This window comes from Nematolebias whitei, chromosome 11 (assembly GCF_014905685.2).
Source record: "Nematolebias whitei isolate Nwh7 chromosome 11, NemWhi1, whole genome shotgun sequence".
Lineage (NCBI taxonomy): Eukaryota > Metazoa > Chordata > Actinopteri > Cyprinodontiformes > Rivulidae > Nematolebias > Nematolebias whitei.
The window spans coordinates 20,777,437-20,790,004 of record NC_056508.1 but is presented as its reverse complement, the minus strand read 5'-3'; the positions used below and the strand labels follow the sequence as shown (position 1 = coordinate 20,790,004).

Below are 12,568 nucleotides of genomic sequence, written 5' to 3'. Positions count from 1 at the left end.
TTATTTAGATTATGCATTTTCAGATTATCTTTATAGTTTAGTCAGGCGACTAAGACAATACTTTCTTCTGAGAACAGTTTTGCACATATGTTCAGCAATCATAAAACTGATGTAAACGTCTGATCCGTACCATAAGGCTCTTTCACAAAACACTTCAAGTTGGGACTTAAATGCCTACTGGCCACCTCAGTATGATTTCTGCATGGACCGAGGTGGTGAGGGGCTTGAAGCCATTCCACCCTTGTTGCACCTTTAAAGTGAGGTAGTAACAGAGGCGAAACAGTTGACACATGAAAAGGTAAGACGGCTTGAAGTGATGACATTTGGTCTGTGGGACCAGCTGCTCAGGAATTAACCAACAAACAGATTTATTACCTAGGCAAGACAGATGGTGACACACAGCAACTTTGTATTTAATGTTAAACAGTAGTTACCCACAAAGTTGATCGCTAAACTGAGTTAATTTGTTTGTGTTGAATATCTGTCACACAATAAATTTGTCGGGCTTCACGTCAACACAGCTGAGTTCTGCTCCACGCCTCTTGGTTCTTTTCGCTTCATTGCTGAGAACTCACATCCAAGCGGGACGTGGCCCGCTCCAGCTGATTTTTGAACAACCAAAGGCTGCGTAAAGACAGACTGGTCTTTGTGGCCATTTTTCAGAACTGTTTTGTGAAAGTGCCATTTCACTTCTTTTGTGCAAATTTTCTCTTCTAAAGTTTACGTTACATGGCTCAAACTTTTTAGAGGTCTTGTCTAATCTTTAAGCTTTATTTTTAACTCAGCGAGTTTTACACGTCTAAGTTCAGGCAGATTATTCCACTCTGAGGTGGTCCCCTAAGGCTTTGTTGCACTGAATGGAAAGCTTATCAATCATCACATCACGTTCTAGGAAGGGTGGAAGTAAAATTTTCTCCTGTGGGTCCATACTGTACCTTGTTCAAACTGTGTTTTAACAGTTTTTGTGTGATTTTAATGTATATTTGAATAGTTTGATATTTCCGTTTAGGTGACAGACATGATGCAGAAAGCTCTTTTTGACTTTTTGAAACACAGATTTGAGGGAAGGTAAGTTATTAAATTTTAAACCCTGAAACAGGCCTTTAATCAAAGTCAGACATACGTCTGTTTATTTTTTCTTCTGTCTTTATACACAGAATCTCAATCACGCGAGTAACTGCCGACCTGTCCCTAGCCAAGAGATCCGTCCTCAACAAAAGACCCATAATGGAGAGATCCAACACCCGCTCCAGCCTTGGTAAGTTCTCTCAGCGTGAAAACACCACAGCTCTTTGCTCCAAACAAGAAATCGGCCTTTATGTTTTTATGTGCAGCCGAGGTTCAGAGTGAGATTGAGAGGATATTTGAGCTTGCCAAAACCCTGCAGCTAGTGGTTCTGGACGCAGACACCATCAACCATCCCGCACAGCTCGCCAAAACCTCCCTCGCTCCTATCGTCGTCTACGTTAAAGTGTCCTCACCAAAGGTACATGCTGCTAACAAACGTTGACTTCCGGCAGCCCCGTCCTCTCTGCCATCATTTCTGACACAGTGTTTCTTTTTAGGTGCTGCAGAGGCTGGTCAAATCCAGGGGAAAGTCTCAGAGCAAGCACCTGAATGTGCAGATGATGGCTGCAGACAAACTCTCTCAGTGCCCCCCTGTGAGTGCTTCACTGCGCGGTCCCTCCTTATCACTGTGTTTTGATGGGATTGTTTTATACAGTAAGGGATGGTGTGTTTAGTGTTGATCCCGCCTGAACTGTGCTGCTGCTTAAATAATCATAGAAAAACATGTTTTAACTCCTGTTTAAATCACAGCTACTTCAACTGATGAGGCTTTCAAAGTTATTAATCCCTGCAGTCTGACAAATGTTTAGGTGAAAATGTCTTTTCTGCACCAATTGTTTAAAAGTCTTCAAGTAAAAACTAAGTTTGGTACACTGACATATTGATATGATATTGATATGTGACTGTTTATCTAAGTTAAAGATAACGTGGAAATGAATAGCTCAGTGTATTGGGTTTTAAGTAGATCAGCATACAAACCGGATCCCAAAAAAGTTTGGACACTAAACAAATTGTGAATAAAAACTGAATGCAATGATGTGGAGGTGCCAACATCTAATATTTTATTCAGAATAGAACACAAATCACAGACCAAAAGTTTGAACTGAGAGAATGTATCATTTTAAGGGAAAAATCTGTTGTTTCCAAATTTCATGGTGTCAACAAATCCCAAAAAGTTGGGACAAGTCCATTTTTACCACTGTGTGGCATCCCCCCTTCTTCTTACAACACTCAACAGACGTCTGGGGACAGAGGAGACCAGTTTCTCAAGTTTAGAAATAGGAATGCTCTCCCATCCATGTCTAATACAGGCCTCTAACTGTTCAATCGTCTTGGGCCTTCTTTGTCGCACCTTCCTCTTTATGATGCGCCAAATGTTCTCTATAGGTGAAAGATCTGGACTGCCTGGCCATTTCAGTACCCGGATCCTTCTCCTACGCAGCCATGATGTTGTGATTGCTGCAGAATGTGGTCTGGCATTATCGTGTTGAAAAATGCAGGGTCTTCCCTGAAAGAGTTGACGTGTAGATGGGAGCATATGATATTCTAGAACCTGAACATAGTTCTCTGCATTAATGGTGCCTTTCCAGACATGCAAGCTGCCCATGCCACAAGCGCTCATGCAACCCCATACCATCAGTGATGCAGGCTTCTGAACGGAGCGTTGATAACAACTTGGGCTATCCTTGTCCTCTCTGGTCCGGATGACATGGCGTCCCAGTGTTCCATAAAGAACTTCAAATCGTGACTCATCTGACCACAGAACAGTCTTCCATTTTACCACACTCCATTTTAAATGACCACTGGCCCAGTGCAAACGTCTGAGCTTGTGGAGCTTGCTTAGAAATGGCTTCCTCTTTGCACTGTAGAGTTTCAGCTGGCAACGGCGGATGGCACGGTGGATTGTGTTCACTGACAATGCTTTCTGGAAGTATTCCTGAGCCCATTCTTTTATTTCCTTGACAGTGGCATTCCTGTTTGAGGTGCAGTGACGTTTAAGGGCCCGGAGATCACGAGCATCCAGTAGAGTTTTACGGCCTTGACCCTTACGCACAGCGATTGTTCCAGATTCTCTGAATCTTTTGATGATGTTATGCACGGTTGATGATGATAACTTAAAAGTCTTTGCTATTTTACGCTGGGTAACACCATTCTGGTATTGCTGCATTATCTTTCTGCTCAACAATGGTGGAATTGGTGATCCTCTTACCATTTTGGCTTCTGAGAGACACTGACACTCTGAGAAGCTCTTTTTATACCCAATCATGTTGTCAATTGACCTAATTAGTGTTAATTGGTCTTCCAGCTGTTTGTTATATGCTCAATTTCCTTTTTCCAGCCACTTATTGCTATTTGTCACAACTTTTTTGGGATTTGTTGACACTGTGAAATTTTGAATCAACATATTTTTCCTTTAAAATGTTACATTTACTCAGATTAAACTTTTGATCTGTCATCTATGTTATATTACGAATAAAGTATTGACATTTGCCATCTCCACATCATTGCATTCAGTTGTGCATCCCTATTTTAAATGCATCTAGTATGGTAGGTTGAGAGAATGCAGACATAAAAATAATACTAAACACTGAATGATAGGGTTTAAAAAAATGTTTTCTCCAAATCTTGCAATCGACCAGAGATCAGTCCGTGATCAACGTAATCCCCCCCCCCCCCCCCCGGTCTACAGCAATGATAAAATAGTAGCATGATTAGCATGATTTGAGTGATTAGCATGATTCGAGTGATTAGCATGATTAGCCTGCTTGGTCAAGAAGTATTTTTGTTGTAATCCTTGTAAACTGACAGATGTGACAAAGTTTTTAGATGTGAGCTCAGAAATGAATAATAATTTAAATGTATCCCATTCTGAGTGTAATTTCTCCTTTTTTAATTCTTATTTTAGTGAACAATGTTTATATATAGGCATTCAAAATGTTTAATCTAACTATTTAATTCCCATCAAAATAAGGATTCTTGGAGTTTTTTTATTAGTTTAACTGAAATAGTTTAGCATCATTTGAGGATACAGATGCACTTTTTGCCTTAGACCAGTGCCATTACTTAGTTTGTTAGTGGTATAATTAGAGTTTGATAATCACCTGTCTGTGTGTGTTCGTTTGTCTGTCTGTTAGCAAAATATATCATTGACCACAGGACAAATTTTGATGAAACTCTTTGAAAGTAATTATTGGATGAAGTTCTGCAAATGCTTACTCTTTGGTAACTGAAAATCATCCCCATCACATAATCTGATCACTCCAGATGGTGGGTGATGTGAAGGCCTTTAAAAATGTTAGTTGCATCATAATATAAACTGGACTGTCCTCATATGAACTGTGATACCTTTGTTTGTTTGTTTTTTGACACTGAAATACTGTCAAAGATTTTAAAATAACCCACATTTCATGACCAGATGTACTGACATCGACTGTATTATTTATACTAAAACAGCAACTCCAAATGAGTTTTGTTATAAGACGGTCTGTTGATTCTTGTTGTCACTCGCTGTTGTTGGATACATAATAACCTTTCATTATTTACTTACTCAAATAAGCCACTCTGAGGACACGAGAAGATTTTTAACCAGTCTTTACTTACAATGGCAGATGGTCACGAAAACAGACTTTCACATATGTTCAAAGTTACATGCTTAGAGCCTCGTCAGTGAGAATCTGCACCGGACAGTGAGGCAGGAAGTGTTTTTATAATCCTTCTCAGCATGATGACCTCGCCTCTTAGACTCAGAGGCTTCAGGTGCCTGAATGTTATTCTCTGACACTGAAAACAAAGAACTCTGACCTCACATACACGTGGTTCAACATTTAACATTAGTGACAAACATCCATAAACCTTTATTAAAATTCACTTGACAGCTGTAAAATAAATAAATGAATATGAACATTCAATAAGAACATTATTTGAATGGCAGCCCAGAATTGAATACAGTACTGTAACTGATTTGGTTTCAGGTAGAAAAACTGTAAAGTATAAAATGATCCCATCTAAGAAGCTTGAGTTAGAGAATATTATTGTTATCGTGTATAATTTACTTTATTTCTGCCCTACATGTTCAAAGCAGCTCACTTGTACCTTGTTTGTTCTTTTGTCCCCCTGCAGGATATGTTTGATGTCATTTTAGATGAGAACCAGCTAGAAGATGCTTGTGAGCATTTGGCCGAGTACCTGGATGTCTACTGGCGCGCCACCCACCTGCCAGGAAACACTCCTCTTAACCCCTTACTGGAGCAGAGTCTGATGACCCCGCCCTCTGCCGTCTCCAGCCTGCAGGTACGTTTGATCATTTCCTGTCTAACAGCCAGGAGGGCACGGTCCCGTCGTATGGCTTTAAAGACTCTTCAGTCTCGTGATGGACGTGTTGTTGCTGTCTTTACGCTGTTCCCATCTCAGATTTGTCTCCACCTGTCTGTTCCCTTACTCATCCAAGCTTAACATTTTTGCAGTTTTCTGAAACACAGGAATTAATTGAATGATCCATAACAAAAACAGGGTGAGTAGTAGGGTTTATATAATAATCTATTTGCACTCTTCCCCCCCAACCTTCTACTTTTCCTGATACCCAAACAGAGCACAGTGACTGAGACAGTGAATGAAACACGTTTTATTCACTCAGATCTCACCACGTACAAGATTCTGTGCTTTTGTTTGTTCTTCCTTATTGCATCGTGCCTCTGTTTTCTTTTTATATATTTTTATCATTTTTACTTGATGGTTTCGGGCGGTTCTGGGGAAAAGAAATTCACAAAGCAGTGAAGCCCTGTCTTTCATTTACCTTAAACAGAATATGTGTGTTCTGTTGACCCTTTTTCAAGCATGCTTTGTGAATGCTGACCCCACTCACAGAACTTACACAGTTAAGATGAAGCCTAAAGATCAGTACTTGAACATTCTTCGCTTTAAATGCAAATTCAGCAGATTGAGACCAAAGCAGCAGTGCAATTACATCCTAGTACAGGGCTGTTCAACTAAACTGCTCAGGGGGCCACAGTGTCTGAAAGCCAACAGCTCGGGGGCCGGACATCCAGCAATTAAAGTCAGTATGTAAATAACCCAAGTTCTACAATGATCTGTTACCTTTTCAATTTGTTTATTTTATTGTATTGAATCATAAATGCAATAAACAAAAACCTTTTTTTATGAAGTGGTCTGGACTGAAGTCACCCATGGGCCAGAAATAGCCTGCGGAGCTGCCAGTTGAATAACCCTGTCCTAGTATGTTCAGGAGTTTCTGAGTATTCAGCATTCATTTGTTTTACCTGTTTTTATGCAGACTTTGATAAATCAGAGGACTTTAATGGAATAGATCAGATCTTTTTAAGAAGGTCCCTGTGGAAAGGCTAGGAACTATTACATTGTTTTAGATAGCAGGGATGTCCTGGGCCCAGTGTTGGATCAGGAGTGATTCAAGTGCTTCTGCAGATCATGAAGACCAGGGAAACAACTCAAACTTGCTGAGTCATGGCCCTTGAGGACCAGGATCGAGGACCACTGATCTATAGTTTTACTGTAGTTGTACCTTAACACATTTGCTAAAAAAAATTGTGATTAGGCCCGTCACGATAATAAATTTTGCTGAGCGATTAATTGTCTCAGAAATTACTGCGATAAACGATAATATTGTTTGAAATTTAACAATAATTAATTGTCAAATTTGAGAAGAAATGTTGATTTGTTTAGTTGTAGTACCTTGTTTGACCACCTGATGGCAGTATAAGACTGTTTGAACCAAAGGATGGATAGTTGAGCACCATGTCTGTTAAGAAAAATGGGAGGGAGGGCTCTTGACATGACATGGGCTGACATGGTGACATGGCGGACACTCTGTGGATTGAGCTCTTTAGCATAGCATTTTTCACACAAAGCATTTAATTAAAAAAATCAGTAAACAAGTTCTCGGCTTCTTTTTGCAGAGAAAAATAACTTTTTACACAAAGGCACGGGTTTCAACTGTAAATTTTGGAGCTTCGACAAGACAGAGGTTTTTTCTCGAGGTCGACCTGTTAGCTTAGCTTGTAGCTTAGCTTCTCAACTTAGCTGCTTTTAACGATCCAAAACCACGATTTTGGATCGTTAAAATTGATTTTCAAGTGAAAAGAGAAAGGGAGGAGTAAGTGAAGAGCACCAGAGTTGAGCCTTTTGTCATCCAGTGTCTTCAGTAGAAACAGAGAGACACGAAGAAACGATAAATCTGATAAATGAAAATGAGGTCGATAATTTTCATTTATCATGTGATTAACTGATTTATTGTTTATCGCGACAGCCCTAGTTGTGATGTGGTGTTTCTACATGTCTGCATTGAAGAAGTTTTTTTGTTTTTATAGAAAATAAGATCAGTCAAGTAGCATTCTTCAGAGTACCCAGCTAACGCTGCTAAGCAACACATTTTAGTGGAAACTCTAAGAAGATACAAGTTTTTACAGGACAACAATAAGGCAAAAAGGATTACAGAATGTGTGACTGGATTTACTGCTCAATGACCAACCCATCACTGCGGTGGGGGGAAAAGGTTTTCACCTTTTAGAGCTGTTGGAGCCACGGCATGTCCCACACTCCTAGCCTAACCAACAAGCTTCCTGATCAACATGAAGAACGAACACAGGTTTTCCTCACTGTACTGTAGAGCTACTGAGGTTTTGTGCATACGATGGTATTGATTTTAATAACTTTAATGTACTTGTGTTGGTAATTTGCAAGGCTGTGCTGCAGGGAAAAAAGTAGAGGTGCACCAATCCACATTTTCCTCATCCAATACCGATATAGAAAAACGGTGCTGAATTAACTTAAAACATTTGTTTTTTAAACACAGACATAAATGTACTGAATTACAAATTTGTTGAAAACTCTGCACCAGTACAGCACACTTAAACACACCAATAGCTTCACAAGCTTGGTCAAACATGTTAAAAATAACACAACTTTAATTTGTTCTGTCAGTGCAATTATGAGTATAACATCCGATGTAAAATAAATAATAAAGATACTGAAACTGACAAAAACAACAGGTTGACAACTTTGGTCAAACATGAAAATGAACTTCAACAAACCTTTCAAATGGTTCAAGAATTCTAAATATAATGTAAAATAAATAATAAATGAGCTGAAATAAGAGGAAAAAAACAATAGCTTTTCTAGCTTGGTGGCAAATATTTAAAATAAACTGCAATCAGCTCCTGTCCTTATGAATCGGTCACTTTGTCACTGATACCCGATCAAGAATTTGTATTTGATATCAGTACCCATACAATACTAATACCGGGCCGGTGCATCTCTACCGATACCCGGTCGAGAATTTTTTCCCCCTCAATATCGGTACCAATGACGATACTAATATCAGATCAGTGTATCTCTAAAAAATTTAAAACTATACAAGTATCAGACCGAGTCTCTGTATCTGTTCATCCTAAATGACTCCCATTGGTATCAGGGTTTAAAAAATCTTGATCGAGACATCTCTAGCATTTGCTCGAACCTCAACAAAAATATATGAGGTTGAAGCTGTTTTAAGACATTCCACTTTAGGCTTGCCCTGCTCACACTACCCATTATCTAATCAATCCAGTCAGAAGTAAGCTCCATTCTTCAAATTGGTCGGATTCGGAAAGCTACCTGCAACAGGTAAGATATTAACTGTTCATAACATCTCCATAGAACCCTACTTTTGACGTTCTGAACTATCCCTTTAAAGAGGATTGACCAACAGTGTGACACTACACTGTCGATGTCCGTCACCTGTTGCTGTAAGAACAATTTGTGCTCTTGCGTTCTCACAGTTTCTGTTCTCAATCTGAACCTGCTCTCGGATCCTTTAAGCCCTTATGTTCTGGTTCTGGTGTCACAAACAATGGAAACTAGGACCAGACGTGTCGTCGTCACCATGACAACTGCATGAAGCCACTCAAACGGCAACTTCACATTTTAATGCATTAACTACGTTTGATGCTGTTTTGTGTTTTGACACAGGGCAGCCAGTGAGACGGTAAAACCCGGTCAACATCTTTTGTGTATTCATGGTCAGAATGTACTTCATTAGACCCAAATAATAAATACAAAAACACACATAGAGAAATATTAAAACACTCTGAGAAAAGCAGCAAATGTTTATCCGTACTCACACAGTTGTATGTGTTGGGGATGACTCGCAGCTACATCTTCTTCTTTCAGCTGTTCCCTCTTCAGGGTCTCCACAGCAAGTCATCCTCCTCCATCTCACTCTGTCCTCACTCCATCTACCTCCATGTCCTCTCTAACTGCATCCAGATATCTCCTCTTTGTCTTTTTCCTGGCAGCTGCATTTCTAACATCCTTCTACCAGTATACCCACTGTCCCTCCTCTGAACATGTCCAAACCATCTCAGTCTGGTCTCTGTAACTTTATCTTCCAGTTGTTCAACCTGTGCTGTACCTCTGATGATCTCATTCCTAATCTTATCCATCCTTGTCACTCCTAAGGAGAAACTCAACATCTTCATTTCTGCTACTTCCACTTCTGTCTCCTGTCTTTTTGTCCATGTCTCTGTCTCCAGACCATACAACATAGCTGGTCTCACTGCTGTCTTGTAAACTTTTCCTTTGACCGTTGCTGCTACTTTTTTGTCACAAATCACTCCTGAGACTTTTCTCCATCCACTCCATCCTGCCTGGACTCTCTTCTTCACCTCTTTACCACACCCCATTTTCCTGGACAGTGGACCCCAAGTACTTGAAGTCCTGCACCTTTGTGACCTCTGCTCCTTGTAGCCTCACTGTTCCACCTCCTCCCTCTCATTCACACACATGTACTCTGTCTTACTACGGCTGACTTTTGTTCCTCTTCTTTCAAGTACATACTTCCACCTCTCCAAGTTCTCTTCCACCTGTTCCCTGTTCTCACCACAGATCACAATATCATCTGCAAACATCATCGTCCACGGGGATTCCTGCCTGACTTCATCTGTTAGTCGGTCCATCACCAAAACCAACTCTCAGCTTCTACCACATTAAATTTTACTTCACTAAAAAACAGGCTGAGAGGTAGACAGTTTTACATCGACTCGGTTCAATTAGTTGTAGTGGCCATCTTGAACTGGGTTTACCCTTACTTATACAGTTATGGATTTACATTTTAACGATTGCGTCCAGGGATGTTCATCACAAACTGTCTGCTGGATCATAAAATGTGTGGCTGTAGATGTGGGTCCAATAATTGAGTTTTATTCAAATTTGTCCACTGGTTCATGAGATATGTTGTTTACACACAGGACAGACTGCTTTCACCTTTTGGCAGCAGGCGATAATGAAAGTAAAGTTTAGCTACCGGTAATCTTAATCTCAGATTATGACAAAGTACTGATCTGTGTTGAAAGTCCCTTCAAGTTGCGTGTTTTCTCTTTCGTTTGAAGCACTTGTGTTCGTGTTCAGCTGAACAATCAGAGCTTGTTTCCTCCTTTGGGCCAACGGGCCGTCGAGAAAGCTCTGATTATTTTCCCACTACGTCCTGAAAGCAGCTTCTGTTTTGTTTCCTGTGTTTTAAGTGTTTGTCTTCATTTCAGTGGTTTAAGAGTTGGACGACAGGCGTGTTTATTTCTCCAGGTTTGTTTTAAGACGATTGCCCAGTTGAAGAGTTCTTAACTGCTGTAATTGTTCTTCTGGGTTGTAGTTTCACAGTTTCCACTGAACAATGAACTGATCTGGTAAAGCTTTTTTTTATTAAAATGTGATAGAAACAGAGAAATGTGATCATTTTCCAAAGTGATAAATTATTGATGCATTAATTAGCCACAACATTATGACCTTTTTTTTTTTGTCTTTTTCAGTTGTACATTTTTTACTTTTCACTTAGAAACAGAACAGCTTTAAATTAACTTTTTTAACGGATTTGTATCCACGTCGTTCAGATTATGAGTCCAGTGCAGAGAGGAGGAACAACTGCAGCAGAAAGTAACTTTTTCAACTCGCTGTAAGGCATGTGAGTGTTGCTTTAAAGGGTAATTCTGGTTTATTTTAACTCTTGTATTTCCCATTAATCAGATTATTATGGCTGTATGAGTTATACAATCTCTGCACTCTTCTTCAGTTTTGGGAGAAAATGAAATAAGAAACAAAAAACAGACTGAGTTTAGAAAAATATTTGTATTTTTTGCTTGAAATATTACCGTCTGTTTTCAGTTGTGCCTTAACAGCAACAGAGATCTTTGAGCTTTAATGGGACTCTGGTCTGATCTCAGATGAGTTGTTTCATAGGGTCTAAATGAAAGAGTGTAAAATTTACTTGACTTATATAGTCTAAATAATTACATTCATTAGTGGAAATGCAGGCTAAAACTAAGAATCAGATATTATCCTTTAAAATCGATTCAAACGCTTCTTTTCACATGCTGTTTGTATTTTTTGTCCCTTTTTGTGTTTTTTTTATTATCTTGGATTAGTTATCAACAAGTTGCTATAAAAGTTGCTTTAAAGATTTATCTAGTCTCTTCTTTTGTTTTTTGACCAATTAAATTCTCCAGAACCAGAACCAGGCGCAGCCTCGAGAGGCGGTGGGCTTGAAGGGTGACGAAGAGGAGGAGGCTGGTGAGGAGGCGCTCTCTCCCCTGGAGCAGGACAGTCTCATGCCATCCGACGAGGCCAGCGACTCCCTGTCCCGCGGCCGCAGGGGGAGCCCTTTACACATGGGGGTTGAGGAGGAAGAGGAGGAGGACGTGGAGGAGGAGGAAGAGGAGGATGAATATGCCTCCCCCTGCCACGGCCGCACATACAGGGACATGTACCCCCCTCGCCGTGGGCATCCAGGCAGCGCCCACAGTGCCAACGGGCACGAGTCTCAAGACAGGCTGCTCCAGCGCGAAGCTCAGCAGGGTCACAACCAGAGGATCAACCGGCAGCGCAGCCGCCCCTGGCCCCGAGACAACTACTGAAATAAGCCCCGCCCCCTTCTAGCCTCCAGGTCAACATCAAGTCCCGCCCCCCAAGGCCCCTGACAGTCACACGGTCCTAAACAAACTATTTAAAGGTGGCAAAACTCGTCCAAAATCAGCTCTAAACGTTCCTGTCAGTCAAACAGAAACTGGTAACCAGTGACCCAGTTATCGGTCGCTCGCCTCGCCGCGGGTCCAGACGCTCAAATTCAGTTCCACAGGGCTAACCCACCTCTGCAACAGAAAGGTTTCAGGCTACCAGCTCAACACAAAAGTCCAACGTTAGCTGCTCTGCCTAAAGATTCTCTATTGTAGGATGTCTCATTCCACTGGCCTTAAAATCCCTAAGACTTTGAATTATCGTTACTATTGCATGTGTCATTATTTTAGGACTATTTGCACATTACGGCAGAACAGGAAGTGAATGATCTTTACAGATAAACTAACATAGGAATGTTCTGTGTTAAAAACCATTTATGGGTTACTGTAATGCGTTTGATTCCAATGTATATATACTGAATGGGCACCTGGTTTTGTTCCATTGCTACTTTTCTTTTTAGTTTTGTCGATACGGACAAATGTTTGTA

General features: G+C 40.4%; 1 protein-coding gene across 1 annotated transcript in view; it reads left to right on the top strand.

The window, feature by feature from the left end:
- The window catches only part of cacnb3a (calcium channel, voltage-dependent, beta 3a), a 200,419-nt gene extending 188,308 nt beyond the window's left edge, over positions 1-12,111 (top strand). Inside the window, exons 9-14 of the mRNA XM_037684743.1 lie at positions 1,010-1,068; positions 1,158-1,258; positions 1,335-1,486; positions 1,566-1,661; positions 5,188-5,358; positions 11,574-12,111. Of these exons, the coding sequence (XP_037540671.1) occupies positions 1,010-1,068; positions 1,158-1,258; positions 1,335-1,486; positions 1,566-1,661; positions 5,188-5,358; positions 11,574-11,981 (987 nt within the window). The 3' untranslated portion in view covers positions 11,982-12,111. The remainder of the gene's footprint in view (positions 1-1,009; positions 1,069-1,157; positions 1,259-1,334; positions 1,487-1,565; positions 1,662-5,187; positions 5,359-11,573) is intronic.
- Positions 12,112-12,568: the final 457 nt, after the last annotated feature.